The 22,379-nt window shown below is 46.2% G+C and overlaps 2 protein-coding genes across 2 annotated transcripts; both read left to right on the top strand.

Annotated features, from left to right (window-relative positions):
- Positions 1-996: 996 nt before the first annotated feature.
- Positions 997-3,104, top strand: CIAO2B (cytosolic iron-sulfur assembly component 2B). Its single transcript, XM_069027093.1, has 5 exons — positions 997-1,247; positions 1,323-1,400; positions 1,604-1,729; positions 2,201-2,246; positions 2,752-3,104. Exons 1-5 carry the CDS (start codon positions 1,107-1,109, stop codon positions 2,847-2,849), a joined length of 489 nt encoding a protein of 162 aa, XP_068883194.1. The 5' UTR covers positions 997-1,106; the 3' UTR covers positions 2,850-3,104.
- A 14,614-nt stretch (positions 3,105-17,718) lies between these two features.
- Positions 17,719-21,731, top strand: RRAD (RRAD, Ras related glycolysis inhibitor and calcium channel regulator). Its single transcript, XM_069026977.1, has 5 exons — positions 17,719-17,814; positions 17,949-18,286; positions 18,427-18,500; positions 19,015-19,219; positions 20,733-21,731. The coding sequence occupies exons 2-5, from the start codon at positions 17,953-17,955 to the stop codon at positions 21,008-21,010; spliced, it is 891 nt and encodes a 296-aa protein (XP_068883078.1). The 5' UTR covers positions 17,719-17,814; positions 17,949-17,952; the 3' UTR covers positions 21,011-21,731.
- The last annotated feature ends 648 nt before the right edge of the window (positions 21,732-22,379 follow it).

Below are 22,379 nucleotides of genomic sequence, written 5' to 3'. Positions count from 1 at the left end.
CAGTCGCAGTTCATCCGCTGTCAATGCCACAGGCAGGGCAAACAGGACAAGTCTGAACAGCCTCCAGAGCTTAAATTCTACAAAGTTCTTTAAAAAAAACCCCTTAAACCAACAAAAACCTCACCGAAACACCACGACAAACAAAACAGAGCAACAAAAAACCCCAAACACCCCCCACCTCAAACAACCGGGATTAGAGATTACAAATAACTAGACACTAACGATTAAAAAAGAAGAAAAACAAATCAAAATAGTTAATTCTCGCCTTAATCCCCTTTTAAGGGAGTGTATAAACCCAAAGTATGTCATGGCTACACTCTATCACTCCAGTTTAAGTTTGCGGGGGATTTTTTTGTTTGACTTTTCAAAGCAGGAAACAGATGAGATTAATAACTTTAATCGGAGCATCCTTGGCAGCACCGGGCCCAGCCCGGAGGCCCCTGACGGACACTGCGCCGCCAACTGCATTCGCTCCGGGCCTGGAGCTGCAGCCGAGCGGCTGGCCCGAGGCTCCCTCAGAACCGGGCCCGCCCCAATCCCAATCCCGCCCCCGGGAGGCTCCCTCAGAACCGGGCCCGCCCCAATCCCAATCCCGCCCCCGGGAGGCTCCCTCAGAACCGGGCCCGCCCCAATCCCAATCCCGCCCCCGGGAGGCTCCCTCAGAACCGGGCCCGCCCCAATCCCAATCCCGCCCCCGGGAGGCTCCCTCAGAACCGGGCCCGCCCCAATCCCAATCCCGCCCCCGGGAGGCTCCCTCAGAACCGGGCCCGCCCCAATCCCAATCCCGCCCCCGGGAGGCTCCCTCAGAACCGGGCCCGCCCCAATCCCGCTCCCGCCCCCGGGAGGCTCCCTCAGAACCGGGCCCGCCCCAATCCCAATCCCGCCCCCGGGAGGCTCCCTCAGAACCGGGCCCGCCCCAATCCCAATCCCGCCCCCGGGAGGCTCCCTCAGAACCGGGCCCGCCCCAATCCCAATCCCGCCCCCGGGAGGCCGCGCCCGCCCAGGGCCCCGCGCGGTGCGGCGCTGATCGCGGTCCGGGCTGGTTCCGGCGCTGATCGCGGTCCGGGCTGGTTCCGGTCCGGGCTGGTTCCGGTGCCGCTGCCGCCATGGTGGGCCCGGGCCCAGGCGCGGCGCCGCTGGAGAATGCAAACCCCCTCATCTACCGCCGCTCCGGGGAGCGCCCCGTGACGGCGCGGGAGGAGGACGACGAGCTGCCCGACGCCATTGACGACCGGGAGATCTTTGATATCCTGCGGGAGCGGAGGGCAGGGTCGGGCGGGCCGGGCCGGGCCGGGCAGCGCCGCTTTCCTTAACCCGCACATCTCATCCGCTCCATCAATGACCCCGAGCACCCCCTCACCCTGGAGGAGCTGAACGTCGTCGAGCAAGTGCGAGTGAAAGTGAGATCCCGCCGGGATGTGCTGCCTCAGCCGTCCGATAGCTAATTGTTTTTTAAAAATATTTAAATATATTCATCGTAGTACCTAAACATAGTACTGAAAAATGCCAATGAACAAATCTATGAGCGAGTCGAATTTGACCTGCAAGGCCTCGGGGTAGGCTGGGGTGAGAGCAGCGGGTTTGTTGGTGTGTTTTCCCGCAGGTGAACGATGCCGAGAGCACGGTGTCGGTGGAGTTCACGCCCACCATCCCGCACTGCAGCATGGCCACCCTCATCGGCCTCTCCATAAAGGTCAAACTGATCCGCTCTCTGCCCGAGAGGTTCAAGGTAAGGGGTCAAATCAACGGGGAAAGCAAAAGAGGGGCATTGTGTTCGGAAAAATTAAAAAAAAAAGGCGAAAAAAAGAGTGCTAACTAGCTTAGAGTGAAAAATAACTACTTTTTTTCGTTTTTTGTGTGAGGGAGACTGCAGGAACCAGAGAGGGCAGTGGGCTGAAATATCAGTGCACAGTTGTGGCTCTGGGGCTGTTGTCATGGGCCAGTGGGGTTCTGAGGGGAATCACTGCTCTGTGGCACGGCAGGAGGAGAGGTCTCACCTTGGCTGAAGCAGGCTTAAGCAGATGCAAATGCAGAATACTCTGCGATTTCAGACTTTTATTCTGTTATATAGAGTAACTGATAGTGGCAAGAATGTCCTTTTCCCCCTCTTTTTGTTACTATCCTATTTTTATTAGTTTGAACTTAACCTTCCAATGTTTTGTGTAACTCATCCTCTGTTTCTTTTGTGATGCTATTTCAGCTGGATGTTCATATAACACCAGGAACACATGCCTCTGAGCACGCAGGTAAGGCTTTTAGTCCTCTCTTGGGTGGTTTTTATATCTGTTTTAATCTTGAAAATTAGAGAGGAGAGAGATTCCCACAGCTGCAGAGCAGCTGCTCAGTGTCTGGGACTTTCTGTGCGTCGGATTCTGGGGGATGTTCCAGAACAGGAACATGGAGTGTCACTTAGATTGTTCTGTGGTGTTCTTTAAACATCTCCTCAGGCAGTGTGTGCTCTCTGAGAGTCACTGATTTGCCTGAGCACTCGGAAGAGGGGAGGAAAATGGGGATTTCTTGCGTTACACCTCCGGAGCAGCTCCCTGCTGCTGAATCAGGGCCAGCTCGCTGGATAGCTGTGATGACAGACAGGCTCTGCCTTTAGACAGCAGCTCTGGGGTGCACTTGGCATCCTCAGAAATGCCTTCAGTACCATGGCAACTGCGGTTATGTGTCTCAATGTGAAATGCTTTCAAGAAGATATCGAGTCCCAGTGTCCTGACTGGTTTCGTGTGGGTTTTGTCTGCACAGTTAATAAACAGCTCGCTGATAAAGAACGTGTGGCAGCTGCTTTGGAAAACTCTCACCTGCTGGAAGTTGTGAATCAGTGTTTGTCTGCTCGGTCATAATTGCCTGGTGAGGAAATCATTGCTATGCTGAGCTGTTAAACTCATTTGGTATATAAGTGGTGATGTTACATTATACATAAATCTCTGAGCAAAATAAAATCACTTAAATTCTCTTGAAGAAATGTTTCTTTGCTCTTTCAAGAAATGCTATGTGGGGAGTTAGCTTACAAACAGCTACAAAAATGTGATGAAAATTGGCTTTTTAATTGTATGAGTCATTACATAGGTACAATTTTTCATTAAAGATATTTTTTTTCAACCTGTTTTTAACTGATTTCTCACTACTAAAAGTAAGTTATAAGCTGAACTTTAGAAGTGGATTTTGCACACTGGACTAAGCAAGTACACCAAGATAATTTTAAAATCTTTGCATTCCTATGACAGTTTCAGACTGCTGATATAGTTTTAGCTTCAGACATCACAAATTGTACAAGATGGTGTGTGCAAAGTTGGAGGACATTTAGCAGTAAGTGTCCACCCTTCCAAATCATGTATCTGGTTTTAATTATCTTACCTTGGATTAGCCAAAAATGGAAGGCTCTCTAGACCTGTATCAATCATGATTTATTTTTAATTACTACTTCATTATGGTAGGAAATACAGTACCTTTGAGAGAGGTTTTATTTGTGCACCTGCACAGGAGTCATTAACAGTTCTCAGTATGAGCAGCCCAGCAGGCTCTGCTGAAAGGCTGTCCTGGCAGTGTTTGACAGCTGAAGGACAAGTTTTGCTTTAAATGTCTTGAGATTTAATGCTAAAACCCAGCCTATGCTTCTGCTTTGGGAGCTGTGGCATTCACTAAACTGTTGTCTTTGACAGACACTGACAATTGAAAAAATCATTAAGAATTAATTTGAATTTTTGTAGAAGATATCTTTAGTCCTGAACCACATGGAAAAATAGCAGCCTGTGGAGAAATCCTGTTGGGTGTTTTGGTGCATGCACATATGACAATGTTGCTTTCATTGCCATCAGTTATCTGGAAAATAAGATATGCACTTTCTAAAATAGAGGTTGTGCTCACCAGTTTGGTGGTAGTGCTTTGTATTCCAGTAGCATTTTCTCTGGGAGGGTCTGAGATGCTGTTCAAAAAGGGTGAAGCTTATGGACATTGTGTAAAGCACAGCCTGGCAGTCCAGTCCAGTGCTCCAAGTGTGACATCTGAAGTCACACAGCAAAATAGGAGAGAAACAAAGCCAGACCTTCCCATTTCAGAATTGATCCTCCCTGTTTGCACAGGGCTTCTACAGAAAGCCAACTCTGCAGCAGCCTCACCTGCTCATTTGGCATCCTTTGAATGGGCAGCACTGCTGGGACGTATGAATGAAACTGGAAATAAAGACAGTATTTATGTAATATTAATATTGGGCAAGGAACAGAATGACCCAGCTTTCCTCTCTGCCTCTTGTTGAATCACTGAACTGATTTGTTCTGACATTGCCAACATTTGCACCACAGATGAAACTTCAGCCATGGTAATGCATGCAGGCAGCTCCCAGGCACCACGCTTGGCTGGTTTGATTTTGTTTTCTGTTTTTTTGGTGGCTTTTTTAGAAGAAAATAAATTTTGCCTCCCAGATTTTGGGGAAGAAAGAAATGCCAGTGTGTGCCAGGGGGAAAACAGAAGGATGATTAAGCTGTCAACAGATTGCTTCAACCTGCACTCCAAATGGAGAAGGAATCAGTAAATGGTGCTTTGCTGAAGCTTTCTGCTTGGCTTTCACAACTACATAATACCAGTATTAAATTATTTATTGGGGTGTTGGCACTTGCCTCATGAAGCACGCTGTACACAGCAACCCTGGGGATGCACTTTGTACCATTTACCTTCTCAGGGAAGCAGCAGATTGTGTTTGATGGTTTACATTTATAGTTAATAGTTGGGGGATGACTTTTCAGTAAGGGGAATTTGCTGTGGGTTTTCAAGGAAGAGGTCTGACTTCTGCTGTTTAGGGTTGGAGAATTTGATTACTTTAGATCTGACATGTTTGTTTAAGTGATTTGGATGTTGTATTTATGATAGAAACAACCACAGTGACTTTTCTGAAGGCCCCAGGCCCTTCTGTCCAGGCTCCCTCACCTCTGGACTTGCTGATAATGTACCAGCCAGTGCTGGTGAAAGTCTTCCATCCTGCTTTTAATGATCATTAGCTGGTTCCTGTTGTATGGAGACAAAGTGGGAGAAGAAAACACTAATTTGTTAGAAATATTTCTTTTCAGATGTTTATTTTTCCAAAACTAGCCCTAAATTTAGCCTCTGGAATGCTTTGTAATTGGGCACATTCCATGAGAAACTATGACCCTTTGGAGCAGCTGTGTTGCATACAAACAGCCTCATTCAAGTCCAGGAAAAATGCCAGGAGCAGACATCTGCTTTGCATTCCTGGGCTCTGGGCAGAGCCTTCTGAGGGTGGCTGGATGGCATTCCCCACTCCCACTGTGGCCAGGGGCTCCCTGATGGCATTCCCTGCTCCCAGGGCACTCCCAGGGCAGTTGTCTGTGCTGTCCCTGGAATAACCTGCTCTAGAGGGTGTTTGAGCCCACACACCAAGGCAGCTCCTGCACCTCGGGGCGGGGGCAGATCCCTCCCACTGCTGCTGCAGTGTCCCAGCAGCCTGAACCTGCTGCAGCCCGGGCATGGCCCAGGATCACCAATGGCAGGGAAGCAGCTCAGCAGCTTTGTGTCCAAAACTGTCCATGGAAGAGCTTCACCCTTGCACAGCCCTCTTTCCTGTGGCCCTTGGGTGGAGCAGCATGTGCCGCACGCTGGAAATGTTAATTAATAAAAGCTATTTCGGTATTCTGGCTGTGCTCAAGAGTGATGTGTCTGCGTCAATAGAGGGCTTGGATAAAGATCTCCCTATGGAGCTTTGATTTATAAACTCTTATGTTTTACAATTTTTTTTTTATAGCTGTTAAAAGCATTTCACTTCAGCCTGTCAAGCAGAGAACTGGACCACTTTCCCTTCCTTTACCAAATGCACTGTTTGGCATCAATACAGACTGAAGAAGTGGAAGAGTCAACGTTTTTCCATAGGCAAAAGAAAAGTTTATAGCAAAATCTCTCTGATGTTACTAAGTAACAGCAAAGAGACCCAAACTAGGGAAAGCTGAGGTGTGTTTGAGTTTGCTGGTATGTCTCACAGCCATTTGCCAGCACCATTTAATAGCACATAAAATTTTCGTTCCACAAAATGCTAAAAATACAGGGCATTTTTACAAAATGCACAAATAGCAGAGAGCCCTCATTTTGTCCAACAGACTTCAGTAGCTGCACAAGACATTCTGTCACACTCTGTGACCTCTTCACCTTTCTCCTACTATCAACTCATACATTTATTATTTTATGTCCTACCTGTAAACAGCTTTTGCATCCTGCCACACACAGGGTGTCTCCATTCCTTAACTTTCCTTTGTGGAAAGGAGCAGCACTGTCTGCAGTGATAAAAACCTCCTGGTTCTTTGGATGGATGGATGGATGGATGGATGGATGGATGGATGGATGGATGGATGGATGAAACCCTGCTCTCCCAGTTTCATTCTACCACTCCTCAAGGTCTCTTGCCAGTTGTCTCATCAGTTTGTTGCCTTGCAGCATCTCATTGCAGCACTGGCACCCTTCAGACACCAAGGTTCTTGAACAGGGGCTATGACAGGCTCTGGTTCCTGCCGTAGCTCAGCTTCCAGAGCATGACAGGAGGGAGAGAACAGGCCAGAAGTTAATTTCCACTAAATCTGTGGAAAAAATATGACCTGGGAATGAGGAGCAGCTGCTGCCTGGGACCTTTGGGAAGAGAAAGAGAAATGGCAGGGATGTGTCACACCTCCCTGTGCTGCCACTGCCCTTGAATGGAGCTTCTGCTCTGCTGGAGGCTTTGTCCTTCAGATGGCAGGGAAATAAGTGAGCTCCCATCACCTGATGCTAAACACCTCCCTCCCCTCTGCTTTCCTCCTTCCCTACAAGCTGCCTGCCTGGAGGGGAGGTTCCCATGTGGGACCTGTAGCCCAGGCACAGCCGCAGCCTGGCCCCCTGTGCCCTCCCTGGCTGGGCTGTGACACATGCCAGGAGTCCCACTGTAGGTGGGTCACACACAGCAGGACACAGGAGGATCAGGAGAACCAGTATCCCCATAAACCCCATGTTTTAAGCTGACAAAGGGAGATCTGGCCCACTTGCCAGCTCTAAGTGCAGTGGCCAAAGGGTTTGGGCACAGCTGTGTCCCTGCTGAGCCGAGCAGGACCCAAGTGGCTGGCAAGGCATCACTGCCAAACTCTGCTGGACCTGATCCTCCCTGTTGTTTTGATGTAACTTGGAGATGATGGTTTATCACAGCACTTTTTTTCCTAATTGGCCCAAATTAGTTCCTTCTGGGTTCCCATCAGATGTGCCACACATGGCTTTGACTGAAATAACCTCAGCAGGTCGTCAGGAGCTTGCTCAACCCTGCGATCCCTGGTAGCTTGATTTCTCCACTTTGCTAATGGGAGAGCTGGCACATGCTCTGCCTAAGGATTATGAAGGTATCTAAACAGTAAAATACTTCTTATTTCTCCTGCAAAGTGACAAATAAATCATCCACGTAGTCTGAAATGCTTGCAGAGAAAAACAATAAATGCCAACAGATTTCATTTTTTTCCCTAGTTTTTATTACTGAAAATCATAAAATGGTTTCACTAACACTGCAGCCAACCTTTAAAAGAAACCCCAAACAATTGCTTTTTAGGCAGAAATAATTAGGAATGAGTCACATAAATTCTTTCTGTTCAAATTTGTACTGACTTATTTTCATAAAAACATTTATTCAGTGGGTTTTTTGAAAGATAAGTCAACATTGTAAAGAGCCTGTCAAATGCTACTTTATTAATGTTTCTTACTAATGACAAAATTGACTAGGAGCCTGAAACAGGAGCTGTTGTTTAAAAAATTTCTTCCCCTTTCCACTCACCTTTTTGGGTCTGATACTGAACATTTAAGACCTTTAACTGAGGTTATACTCTGGATTATATTCTTAGCATAGAAATGATGAAGTTTTGTCAAATTTATCTTTGTTTATAAGGACAGTATGGGGCCATTCCTAGTAAAACAAGAGAGTGAATTTATTTTTTCAAACAAAATGTAAACATTGTATCAACTTTAATTTCAGTCATATCTGCCTTCCTTTAAATGCATATGTCGTTTGGGTGCACGCAGGTCAGTTCATCTGTAGTTTAAACAGTTGGCTGCACAGGAGAAGTACTTATGCACCTACCAAGACACACAATTAACTGGTTTTCTGCATTATATGGCTGAATAAATAAACACTGTAGCTTAGATGCAAATGCTATACACATCAGCTAATGCATCACGTTAGATTAGCCCTTGCAATATATTCTGCTAATCCTTAAAATGACAGGAATTTTAATTTTGCTGGGAGCGTTATGAAGCCGGTGCATCTTCCTCTGCCATTCTGCCGCCCTGCGGGCTGCAGCCTCTCAAAAGCTGCTTGAGTCTTCCCCTGACTACGAGGGAATTGTGTCTTCTCCTGGCTTGCGTGGCTAACTGGGCAATCCCTGCTTCGACAGGATGCGAGAGACACGAATCGTGCCTTGGTCCAGCTGGGAAGAATGAAAGGCAGCCCCCAGAGCGGGCTCTGGAATACACAAATAAAACAAGGTGCCAAGGAGAGGAAACACACGAGAGCTGCCAAGGCTGTGATGTAATGTCCCTGAGCAGCCGCAGTCAGCTCTGGGCCAGGAAAACCTCTCGCCGCAGGAGCGCCGCGCACTGAGCCCGAGCTGGCACGGCCAGGACACCTCGGGAAGCTCCGGGATGGGATTTTTCCCCGCTTCCCGCAGCTCTGCCAGCGCCGAGCACGGCCCGGGCCAGCCCCGCCTGGGAAACACCGCTCGGCAGCGCTGCGGGTCCGGTGTGTGACGGCACGAACAGACACACCCGGCGAGCCGGAGAACAGGGAACGGGGGGGAAATGGGAACGGGGATGGGTCGGAAGCCGGGCCGGGGTCCCCGCGGGCCGGGGCGGGGCGGCCCCGGCAGATGGAGCTGCGCTCTCGGCCGGGAGCGGCCGCACAGCCCCGGGGACGCGCAGCGGGTGCGAGCCGGCGCTCGGGGCTCCTGCCGGGCACGGCACCGCCCGGGGCACAGACACTGCCCGGGCACCGACCTCTGCCGGCCCCTGTTTGCCGGCTTCACCGTCCTCATCCCGGGCTCCGAGGCATGGTCCTGCTGCCTGGATCCTCTCGGTTTTTCTGATATGCACTTGACCAAATCCCTTCACGAGCAAAAAATCGGTGTACACCATCCACAGCAGCTCCGTCCCTACATGTAGAGATGGACTGTTCTTACAACAGGTTGTCCTGTCCATTCATTTTTTTTTTTTTTTAAGGCTGACACAGTTTCAGCTGAACTAAGATACAATTTATTTCGGCCGACTTGGTAATTATTGAAGCATTCAATTTTAATCTGGGTGATGGTTAATGAAGTCTGCCAAAAATCGTTTGTGGTTTTAGTCTTTGTAAAAAACCTCACAAATATGTAATAGATACAGAGAAATAGATAGGAACAATATAGAATACATTGTTATTTTCTGTCACATCTCATCAAGGGAATCCTATGCATCAACACGACTTGATGGTGCCAGGATGACAGACTCATTTCTCCAATGAACCATTTTCTTCTTATATGGCAAAAAAGCACTGCATCTGTATGAGATCATCTAGAAAAATCCTTCTTCCTGTAAAATACTATATTCTTTTTCGTTGCCTAGCTACATGCTGCTGTTACCCTAGAAGGCTGTAGATTCATTTGAATGATTCTGGTGGAGCTGGTGTGCTTGTAGAGAGGAGTGATGCAAATTTATAACCCTTGTAAAGATATGAAAGAAAGGGGTGTGTGTGAAAGAAAGGCTTTGCAGCAAAGCAATTTACTGTATTTGTCATATTCTTTTATGACATTAATAGTTGAATAAAGACCATTTCACCCCACAGCCCAGGGTGCATGAGCAGGCAGTGAGTGACTGACACAGACTTGATGTTTTTCTTGTGAGAGTGTTTTTCTTGTGAGAGTCTGATGCCAAGGAAATATTTGCCTGGTTCATGTTAATTGCTGCTGTGAGTAAGTGTAGAGAAGGGAAAAGAATGCCGAGGCCTGATTCTGATCTCATTTCCAAAACTGTGACATGGAAAAATGCCATGAAAAGCAACCAATGGGCTGAATTCCATTAGCACCAGAGAATGGGATGATCACTGAGTCTTTCACTGAATATAAGTAGCTTTGATGACTTGGAAAAGGAAGTGCCTAAAGCCCAAAGGTTTACATTGTAATGTGCCTGTCAAAAATACCTCTGACTGGAAACTCCTCATGCATGAGACATGCAGAGATTGAGAGCTGAGCAATAACTCCCTGTCACTTTCCCAACGTGATTGGCAGCTCAGGATGCCCGAGTGAAGTGAGGTGAGGTGAGGTGACAGCCTCACTGAAGACTCCAGTATGCTGCTGTTCACTCGATGTGGGGAATTTGCCTGTGGGAAGACGAACAGGGAAATAAAGTTATTTCTTACCTGCTTCACAGTAACTGGTTTGGGTGTAGGATGTCCTTGATATGCATCGTGATTTTGCAGTTTTGCCTTTAGGACTGACAGACTTTTAGCACTGGAGTTTTGATTCAGATTTTTCTAGTTAGGGCTGGCTTTCAAATTAAGATCTGCATTTGCTTTCACAAAATAGCATTTTTCAAGTCTACTGCCTATAAATCCCTTTAGATAAGATATACATTTCATACCATTCTCTTACCTCAATCTAGGCTTGTGCTTGCTCTCTGTATTTAATAATGAGCATAAATACTGACCATTTTATATTTTTTTGACAGAAGGTGGTAGAAAATGAGGCATATTATGATTGTAATAATTACATAATTTCTCAAGAATAGAATCAGAAAGAATTTTGACAATTAAAATGAAAAAAAAAAAAAGAGAGAATTCTTTTCATTCTAGTATACTTCTACAATAAGAATTTTGAAGGTTTTCACCAGAATGTCTTGTATAGCAGCAGAGGCAAAGCAGGAAATGTGACATTCAAGAGAGGGAGAGATGCCTTTTACTGCTGCGGTGCAAATATGGCATTTGCCAAACTGAGCTCGTTCCAACTGGACAAATTCTCAGTTTTTCCTGGAAGAGATGATAATATCCCTCACATCCAAATTCCCACACGCTTTACATGGGTGATTCCACTCAGCAGAGGAAAAAGACACCATAAATTCTGCACTAGCTTATAAAGAAGTACAAAGCTTTTCCAATTCAAACTCTTAAGTCTCCCCTATGATTGTGGGGTTTTGTCCCTTCTTCAAGGGTTTTGTCCCTTCATTTATTGAAAGATAAGGAAAATGGAGTTTCCCCACAAGGGAGACAGGCACAGACTTTGTCATCTAAAGCAGAAGGGCAGATATGTTTGATTCTGTCCCCACCAGGAGCCTCACGTAATGTGCAGTGATTCTCAGCATTGCAAATGCACATTTGGACACAGGACAGAAGGCATCTGTGTAAGAAAAGACACATTAAATATTCCTTGTCCTTTTTTTCTTATCTGCTACACAGAAGAGGGCAGCACAGCTGAAGTTTCACTTTATATTGCCATAAACATTTAAAGTTGTGTTTCTGTCCTGTGTCCTTCCCTCAGCAAGGCATCGATGTGGCTCTGAATGCTGGAAGCCTGTTGGGTGTTTCCTCTGAGGATCACAGGGCTGCTTCTATTGTGGGTTTTCAATCCAGGGAGACACTTCCTTCTTCACCTGTCATTTTCATGGAAACACCTACAATATGACAACTCTATCCAGGTATTCAGAGCTGTTAACACACAACTTTTGAAGACTCTGTCCTGCAGGTGTATGGAGAAATGAGCTTGTGGGTTAGCAAGGGTCTCTTTAGGCTGTTTTCTGCCCTATTTCCTGCCTAGTAAATGCTTAGTTCCTCAATAAAATAGAAGCAGGTCTGCAAAAATGTTACTCGTAAACAGATGCTAGGAATTCTTGGGATTAACAAAGAAAGCAGAAAGCCTCATTATCCACAGTGAAAGTCCATGGGAACATGCAGTTTGAATAATCCATGTTTCCAATCTGTGTACTTTCTGTCCCCTCATGTCTAAAAAGATGTATTAGTACAGATAGAGAAGGGCAAGTAAGGGTTCCTGTTTATACACAGAGTGAGGAACTCCAGGTTCCTAAGCCACAAGAGAAAACTACTGCAGAAAGCTGTAAAACCACTGCATGTGTGTTGAAAACATGAGTGAAATCTTATTTTCTGCTTCACCATACAGCAAATGGGGGTCTTAACAGGGCATTGAAAATCTTTGTATGCTAAAAAAAACAGTTAGAAAAATATGCAGAAAAATCCTTCATCTAGAGCCTCTGGTGGTTGTGTGTGTGGAGTTTTAATTGTGTTTATCATGTTCTTATTGTGCACTCTTCCTTAGATATCTGCTACTGACAGCTGCTGGAAACTGGCTGTAAGTTGAGTCTGACCCAGGATGGCTCCTTTAATTCATTATTGTAAATAGACTCATTCCTCTCGCCAAGAGCTATTGCTGGTAAACAATAAATCTTACATTCTCAGTTTGCTTCCTTAGCACTACGTAATTCTTAGTAAGACTGAAAGCCACTTACTTTGCCCACTCCTTAAACCAACTGTCTGTAAATTCAGAAACCTTTTCATGGTCTCTGAATTCCAGATATTTCTCTTAAAGGAGTTCTGAAATCCCCACTAAGGAGAATAGATCCTGCAGGAACTGTAACAGGATATTTAGCATTCCAGTCGTGGAGGGATGATGTATGTCACACACATTGGCTATGACAGATTTACTTCTGAAAAAGAGGAATTAGGGGTGATTAAAGAAAATAATTATGGAAGTATCTTAGGTCATGTTCTGCTTTTACTCCAAACTTGAAATGCAATAGGGGCAAACAGCTGACCACATACAGTAAGTGCTGGGACTCCAAGGGGGATCCAAGCACCCAAGCTCTGCCTCCCATAGCCAGGGCAGCACGAGCAGTTGCCGTCCCAGTGAGGAGGAAACTCACAACTGAAAAACTGAAATGAAGTGGAAATTTGAAGTTAAACTAAGACAGAATGTTTTCCCCAAGTGTACCCCAATATATATATTAGTATTTTACTAACAGTCTGTGAAAAAGAAGCTGAGGAACTCCACAGGCACAATGAAATTGGATCTGCCTCTTGTGCAACTCCTCCTTTTCGGGGCAGTGATTCACCTGGTTCCGTTGGTCACGAGCTTATCTGGTACTGGAAGCTTTGTAGCTTACTCAAAGCAGTGAGAAATTCAGAGCAGCTGAAAGATGAACCACATTTCCAGCTATTCTTGTCTCAAGTTATTTTTTGCACTCCTTTGCAAGAGTTTCAGAAAGACAGGCCTTCGCTTTACGTTATGAGCCATGGACTTGAAATGTACCTATTTTATCAGTCTCTACCTGAAAATGCATTCTTTTGCAGTGGTCTTTGGAATTTCTGGTCTGGAGCTGAAAGGAAGCACAGTGGCCATGAAAGGCTGATTCATTTTGTAGCTATAACAATGGTTTTAGTTGGGTTTTGCTTGCATTTCTCCCTTGGCCCTCTGTGTGAGATTTCTAAGCTGTATTGATTTCTATTGACTCCAGAGCTCATATTTCTCACATTATTGTTTCAGCCCAAATTCATGGCTACCACTGCTCAATCAAGAATATTACCTGCCATTAAATCCAAGAGTAAGTATGAGGGAAAGCATGGCCCCTTGGCTGGAGGGGTGTGTTGCCTTCCCTTGGCAACACCCAAAGGCAGGGTCAGTGTGGATGTGACATTTGTCACCTTCCCACAAAGGAGCTCCTGCAGGGCTGAGAGCTCCACCACTGCTGGTTGTTGTACAGTTCAAAGAGTCCCCTGCTTTTACCCCATGTATTAACAGCAAGACAATGGAATGCAATATGCCTCACGAGGAAAGGTCTGATACAAATCAAACCAGTCAGCCCAGGGGTGTTCAGTTCACACTAATCTGTGATTTTAAGGGTGATGGTGAGGAAAACTTGACACTATATTTGTACTATATCCTACTTTTTGTAGGATAAGGAAAAAAAGTTGTTTTTCATTTCCCTTTATCTCTCTTGCTTAGGTTTAAAACCCCAACATATTTCATACTGCTGCCTCTGTCTCTTCTCCCAGTGGCCTGAGTGTGTCAGTTCTGTAATAAAAATAATAATAAATGCTGCTCTTTCTTTCTCAGTCCAGGTATTTGGGAGGTAGCCAGGCTCCTGCTTCTGCAGGAGTAATGCCTCATATAATTTGGCAAGAACAGACCTCTGTGGATATCTCCACCGTTTGTATAGAAATAACTTCACCCACATAATGGCTGATTAATTAGACTTGAGCAGTGCAGATGAGTTGAAAAATAAGGAGGAGAGAACCCCCGACTTCAGTGCAGAGCCACACTGAGAACAGTGCTGACTCCCAAACCTCGCTGCTGCTCATCCAGCCTTTGGACTGTTCAAAATATTCCTATTATTCCTAATCGGTTGTGAAACTGTTCTGATGTAAGGCAGCAGCAACCCCTCAAACTGGAAATAATATTAATTTGATGTAAAAAATATAAATTCTATTTCTAGTATGGCATTTGACCTTGAATGAACACTGATGAGGAAGAATCACAAAGAGTTAATGCAACCCCCCCAAATTTTCCTTTTTAACCTGAAAATTCAAAGGGGAGGGGGTTAGGTGTTAGGTATTACATGCTTAGTTTTGTTTAGTTTGACTTAGTTTAGCACTGCACCCCCTGTGAAGTCTGTGCTCGTCATTTAGGCCATGAAATGCACTTTGCACCTAGTACAGAATAAGGGAAGCCCTTTGGCTCTGCTGCCCCAGGAATACAAAACTGGAAAACCAGGATCAAACTGCATGTTTTACATTTTCCAGATGATGAAATGTACTCAGGCCAAGAAAGTCCACTAGAAATGAACACTGGCATTTCTCAAAAGCTTGAGGAAATGTGACTGGGAAAAGAGACAGAGGAAGAATAAAACAGGAATGAGATAACAGAAAAGAAGAAACTGGATGTACTACAACAGTGAAATGCAAAGGCACCTTAAGTGGAAAGTAAATGAAATGAGGAAAATGAAAAACACACAAAGAGGAAATTAAACTGAAAAAAAAAAAGGTAATCCCTTTTTAGAAGCTAGAACAATAGAAAATAAGAGTAGAAAAGCAAGGCATGAAAATCTCTTTTAAACAGAAATAAATTACAGTTAATGTATCTTTTAGAAGCATGGTCACACAGAAGTGGAAATGGAGGGCAGGTGAGAAAGAGATGATCCTAAACTCCTTCAAAGAAATGGAAAGATCACCAGTTGAAGCCTGTGGACTCATATGCACCCCACTGAAATCAGTGGGTGCCATAGTAATGTATACACAAAGATATAGCAATAATTACCAGCAAATAGGAAAAAACCAGCAATAACTACCAGCAAAGTGAATTACATGCTATGTGAAGAGATGTGTTACGTTTCTCAAGTGATTAACCTGAATTATCAGCTAATTCCTTCCAGCTTCACAAAATAGCTGGACCTATTAAGATCAAAGGAGACGACCCAGCTCCGTGACCCCTGTGATCCCCGCAGGCAGAGGGGAGCAGGAACAGCCTTGGCACGGCGCTGCTCATCCCTCCAGGAACGAGTGGAGCCCCGGGGACACAATCCAAGGCCGATTCACTTTCCATTAAGAGACAGTCAAGGCACCCAGTGCCACATCCTGAGCAGCATCCTGTAACCATGGTGGTATTTTATGACCATTGATTCATTACTTGTACCTGGGTGCTGGCAAAATACCCCAGTATTTGCCACGGAATACTGAATTTTCTGTATGATTTCTACTGGGTATAATTTTATTTTCAGTTCCTTTTCCTGCTGAAACACTGTTCTCTCAAAGTTTTTATTCATCACTTTTACATATGCCTTTCCTGATAGTTTTTGGCTAGCAAGGGGTCTATGTCACATTTACAACATTAAAATATTCATAATTCTCATCAGCAAAAGGCTTGGAATAAAATACAGTGTCTTTAAGTCCTGTCAATGAAATTCCCATTTTTAGTGTGTTTCCAGTCAAATAGTGCTCTATGTGGCACAGAAGTGGCACTGTCTCTTTGGTTCTGTTGCTTCTCAGATTTCCCTTTTTTCACACAGAAAAGAATTAAAAATACCCCCACTTCATATGTCAATGTCTGAAGTGTGACCCTGACACACACTAAAGGCATGCAACAAAGTGGTGCAAAAGACTTGAAGACTCCCTGAGAATAGTTTCAGTTGACAATTTTAAGCAGAAAAATCCAAAGTTTAAAAAAGTCAACTGAAGACCGACCATATCTAGAAGTGTATTTATGTAATAAATTGTCTATGAACTCAGAATGATCAAGGTGGTTTGGCAGATTGCAGTTTATCCAAGTACCCACAGCGTACCTCCAATACTAACCATAATTGATGTAATATATGATTCCAAATGCCACCAGAGGTTTCTAACTCAGTTCAATCAGCTGAAACACACATGTTTTGCCACCAAACTCTGACTATTTAAACTGACAAGGCTATTTCGGTTGCTGTTTTGTGAGACAGGCAGGGAGAACTTGCTGCAAGCGCTTGGTGATCTTTAACTACCACGTTAACACCCCCAACTGCAGTTTATCAGTGTGAAGAGCCCAAAACCACTGCAAAAGAATGGACTGGAGAATTACAATTGGCTCCTGAAAATAACAGAATATTCACTCACTTAGCCCAATCCCACAAATTTTTTTCTTTCCCTCACTTTATTCCCTCCGTTTCCATCACCTCCCTATCTCTTGCCTTCTTTAACCTTGTTTCTGCCGCTGATTTGGAAACCTCTTGAACTGACACGAGTTTCATGGCAACTGTCCCTGTCCAGTCACAGGGATTTTCCCGCTCTGCTCGGGCTGTAATCTTTCGGGAGCAGGGGCCAGGGCTATTTTGGCTGTACAATGTCTAACATGTTTCGGTTGCTAGGTAAACAACAAACTGTATACACGGCGCTGGGTGAGCCATTCAGGAGACAAGTATAGTTATCTGGTGAGTTCTTTCTTCACCCGATCACATGGGAATGACCGTGCCGCTGATGAGATAAGACTTTCACTGCCTCGCTTTGCTGCTCAGGTGAAAGCAAGAGGAGAATTTGACCCTTGTGTTTGATGTTGGCCTCCCAAACCGTTCACCCCGCACGTGGGGGCAGCGGCGCGCCCGTGTGTGCGTGTGACCCCCGGCACGGGCGCTGCTCGGAACCCCCTCCGAGCGCTGCGGAAAGCAAGCACAAGGAACGCAGAGTGCAAATATTGTCCCTAACACTGCTGTACACGCTCCCACCCCAGCTCCCGCGCCGTGACAGAGCCGAGGGAAGCTCCCTGCGCGCTCCATGCGCTCTCACGCGGGCTGGGAGGGGAAACAAGCGACACACAGAGCAAATACTGCGGGCATTGCACCGGGGGCATCGAGAGGGCAGCGCCGGGCGGTGGGGCCGAGCCCGCCAGCCCCACTGTTTCCACAGCCGCGCTCCGGGGCCAGCCCTCGCCGCCCCCCGGCGCTCGCTGCCGGCCGAGCCGCGCCGACGGGCGGGACTCCCGCGCTGACAGCGGAGCGGAGCGGAGCGGATCGTGCCTCCCCCCACCCCCGGGGGGCTCCCGCCTCCTCCCGGGCTCCCCGCGCCGCTGCCGCCCCCGCGCAGCGCCGCGGAGCCCGCGGGGGCGGAGGCGCTGCCGGCGGATGCGCTGGCGGAGCGCCCGCCGCGCGTCACGGCGGGGAGGGCCCCGCGCCTCTGCCGGGACATAAAAAGCGGCGCGGGGAGCGGTGGCGGCAGCAGCGCTCGGGAAGCTCCCGCGGCGGCGATCGGGGAATCCCTCACTGAGCCCTCACTGCGGCCCTCGCTCCGCGCAGCGCTCCGAGGTAAGCGCGGCTCCGGGGCGGCTCTGCGGGGCGGGGGCGGGGGCTGTGCGGGGCAGCGGGTGCTGACGGCCCCGCTGTGCCCGCGGCCCGTGCTCTGCCCGCAGCCCGTGCTGACAGCCGTGCTCTGCCCGCAGCCCGATGACTCTGAACCGCGGCGACAAGCGGCGCGGCAGCACGCCGTTCGCGGCGCAGCAGCACCTGCACCGCCGCAGCATGCCCGTGGATGAGCGCGACCTGCGGCCGCTGCCGCCCGACGAGCTGTCGGGCTTGGTGCGCTGCACCTCGTACAGCCCCGGCGGCGCGCACCGCCAGAGCTGGGCCTCCGACTCCTCCGACTCCGTCACCTCCTCGGGCAGCGACTCCGACGGCAGCCTCTACAAGGTGATCCTGCTGGGCGAGCACGGCGTCGGCAAGACCAGCCTGGCGCGCATCTTCGGCGGCGTGGAGGACTGCGCGGACGCGGAAGAGGCCGGTGAGGGCGCGGGGCACAGCGGGGCTCGGAGGTGCCCGCCTCGGAGCCTCCCCTACGGCCACCCCCTCCCAGGCCACCGGCAGGGATGGAGGACAGTAACTTCTTTTTCTGAACTTTTTTTATTTCTTAATTTTCCGTAGGCAATACATACGACAGATCAATTATAGTTGATGGAGAAGAAGCGTCTCTCGTGGTGTTTGATATATGGGAGCAGGTACTTACAGCTTTTTCCTTATGCTTTTGCTTTATGGCTTGGTCTGTAGTTCTCTTAAAAAAAAAAAAGTAGAAATGGAACAACTATGCCTATTTCTTCAATCAGACAGGTGACATAAAAAAATTAGAATTCGTACTGCCTTTTGTTCTCTCTGCAATTAATTTCTTGTAGCTAGGCAGGCAGTCTAAAACCCTGCATAGTGCTGAGTGAGACTCTCTTAACGCTTTGAATAATCAGCATCTTACATGAGCAGCCAAGGGAATTACTGTAAAATTAGAGATTGTCAATCTGATCAGTGCAGACTTGATATTCTTTCTGGAAACGAGAGGTTTCTTTTGTTTTGTATTTTAAATAACAGAATCTTTGAAATTTTGGGGAGGTTGGCTTACTTTTACTGACTTTTTATAAAAAAAGCTAAGAAAAGTATCTTTAACGTGCTTACAGTAATAAATCATTACCCAGTGTGGAATAGATTTTTCAGCACAATAAATCTATTTCTTGTCTGTTGTTTCAGGATGACAGCCAATGGCTCCAGAACCACTGCATGAAAATGGGAGATGCCTATATTATTGTATACTCAGTGACAGACAAAGTTAGTTTTGAAAAGGCTTCTGAGCTAAGAATCCAGCTGAGAAGAGCAAGGCAGACAGAAGACATTCCTATTATCCTTGTGGGAAATAAAAGTGACCTGGTCAGGTCCCGGGAAGTCTCAGTTGATGGTAAGAGACACTATGAATTTTGCAAGTGCTGCCTAAAGTTGTAGCAAAGGCTATGCAGGATCATGGCCAATAGGAACAGTCTGGGTCTGATGTAGAAAAGTGTATGATTTGAGGTACACTGGGGAAATGGAGCCAGCTGGTTCATGCTGAAGGACTTGGTACCACAGAAAACCCTGGAGATGGTGGTGGGGGAAGATGTGTGGCTGCACAGAGCTCTGAGCTGCAGTGGGAGAGAAAAATGCATCACAGCTGCAGCTTTAGCACAGGGCTTCGTGTAGGACGATTAAAGCTGGCCTTTATTTGCATGGTACATGTGCAGCAGCACTTGCTAGGCTCAGGATGTGACAGTCTGAGCTGTGCTCTTTTAAGCTACACAGTGCCACGTCACAGAGCCCAGGCAGCCATAGGAAAGGGGATCCCACACAGCCTGTGCAACCCTTTCTTCTGGAGGTGACTTTGAGTCGAGCTGGTGGGACCAGGCTCACACTACTCAAAAGTCTTTTTGTGTATCTTCTCCAGTTGTGATCAGTGAGAATCCTTTCAGTCAGTTCCAGCTGCCATTTAGGTACCTAGAGCACAGGAACCACTGCTAACACCACAGTATTGATTCTGCTTGTTTAAACATTTTGTGAGGCTTTTTGTTTGGTTGGGTTTTGTTTTGGGGTAGATTTTTTTTTTTTTTTTTGTTCACCACTGGAAAAAATACTCTGAAATATTGGTGCCTTGATGATGAACCATCTCTCCCTATCTGGTTTGCTATGCTCCCAGTGTTAAACTCCTGCACAGAAAATTTCCTGGAGTTCATCAGGAGAATATTACTTTTTTTTCAGGCTGGAGCAGGGCAGGACTGACCTGTTCTGACATCCATACTTTCCTCAGGTTTACAACTCTGCCATTATTTACCACAGCTGACTGTGGAACTTCATGCTGCAGCAATGTTTCAGGGTTAAATGCTTATGTCCAGAACACTGAACATTGTGTATTTCAAAAGCCCTGGTCAGATCCAGTGGTGCACAACCTTGTGACCTCTACCAATGTGTTCAATGACTTGACCTTGTGGCCTGTATCAAGTCCATTTCTGTTGGTGTGGAAAATTCACTTGTTACAGCAAGACAGAGGTGCAGAATTGCTCAACAGCTTCCAGAATAAACCCCATTTATTCCTGTACCTCACACTGTTCCATATCAAACAGCAAGCGTGCTTCCAAGGGCCTCTCCTAAATCAGCTTTAGCTTTTAAATGGTACAGGGACAGCCTGGCTGAAGGACTTTGCTGCCATGTGTTCATTCCGTTGATCAGATGAGATTTCTGACCATACCACAACAAAACCAAGAAGAGTAAGGGAGTGAAACCGTGAGAACAAATTTGGGTTTTCCTATTTTGCAGTAAAGCTGTTTCATGGCATTGAAGCCGCTCTCCTTACTTAAAGCCAATTTTTGTTTTGTTTTTCTGCCAGTAGATATGAAGAGAAAACGTCCATCTCCACTCACCTTCCTTTTTGTCTTTCCATGCAGAGGGCCGGGCCTGTGCTGTTGTGTTTGACTGCAAGTTCATCGAGACCTCAGCTGCTCTGCACCACAACGTGAAGGACCTGTTTGAAGGGATCGTGCGGCAGATCCGGCTGCGCAAGGACAGCAAAGAGGACAATGCCCGCAGGATGGCCAACACCAAGAGGAGAGAGAGCATCAGCAAAAAGGCCAAGCGATTCCTTGGCAGAATTGTGGCAAAGAACAATAAGAAGATGGCTTTCAAAGCAAAATCGAAGTCTTGCCATGACTTATCTGTGCTATAGGAGCTTTCAGCAAGGCCAGGTGTTGCACATGGGATGAAGAAGCACCTGACTGTTCAGAGAAGTGTGTAGATGATCCTCGTGGTGATAACAGCAATGACTTTTCCTTTGAGTCTCTCGTTAATGCCTTAAGGTGCTCAAGCAAGTCTGGAAGTTACACTACAGTGCTTCATGGTTTTAGTTTCAATGTGTGCAAGTAGATGAACTGACTTGAAATATGAGGCTTGACATGCCCACTGTGTACATATGTTCTATATCTTCTTGTCTTGTGGATACCAGAGATGCAAAGATAAGAAAGGATGATAACTATCACCACAGACTTGTCTCGTTTGCAGAGCAAAACTTAAACTTGTACGCAGGCTCGTACACTCCTTTTAGTATAAAGCAAGCAATGATAAATCTTTTTAAATTTAAATGTGGGGAGGGGGGGTAGAACCACAGTAGAATGGGAGAAAACAAATTATATATATATTTAAATACAGAACAGATATCATTTTATGAAGTTAATTTGCACTTCCATTAACTGTTATTCAATTAATTGGTTACTTGTTTACATGCAGATTTTATAATAAAATATTATTTCCTGTTATAATAAACTGTGCTTTTCTCATAATGTGGATAAAGAATGAGAGAGCAGTATTTTTATACTGACTTTTTTCCACTGTACAAAATGTTATACACAGACTGAAGATTTACATGTGATAAAGTTCTGGAACAAGATGAATCAGGAAAATCCTGTGTCCTTTTCTTTAACAGAGAGTTTCTTTAAGAAGTAAACCCTGCTTTTATGAGCACTCTACTTCAACAACTCTTCTTACAAGGGGAGGCCCTGACCCTTCCTATTATTTTTCATCCTCAACCTGGTTCTCATCAGCTCTGGCAGGAACGGGGCTTTATATGCTCCCTTTAGTTAGATTGTTGTCTTGTGTTTATACTGATAAGTTGAGCCCTGTAATGTTTGAAGTCCTCTCCTGGCTTGAAGGTCTTGTGTTGCAGCCCATAAGCAAATGCAGGAGGTTGGAGTTTTCCTTTCTGGCAGCAGTATAACTGTCCAGCCTATTCCCACTCCTGTAGATACCGTCCAGTGGGTTCAAGAAGTTCAAAGCAGCCTGGCAAGGGTGTTTGAAGGAGTTGTAGGATTCAGTTGTGTACAGTGGCCTTCAGTGCTGTCAAAGTTTTCATGGCAATTTAGTTATAATCCTTGTTTTTCCAAGATTTTCCCCTATTTGCTATTAATGAAGTTCAAACAGGTTGCAGTGCAAGAGCTGGGACTTACGACAATTTTCTTTATAAATTCCTCTTCATAGAATGTATTCTCTTAAAGGTAATCCATAAACTCAGTTCTCAAAACCCATAAAACACACAGATCTCT

This window comes from Aphelocoma coerulescens, chromosome 11 (assembly GCF_041296385.1).
Source record: "Aphelocoma coerulescens isolate FSJ_1873_10779 chromosome 11, UR_Acoe_1.0, whole genome shotgun sequence".
Taxonomy (NCBI): Eukaryota; Metazoa; Chordata; class Aves; order Passeriformes; family Corvidae; genus Aphelocoma; species Aphelocoma coerulescens.
This window is presented reverse-complemented; position numbering and strand designations above follow the sequence as displayed.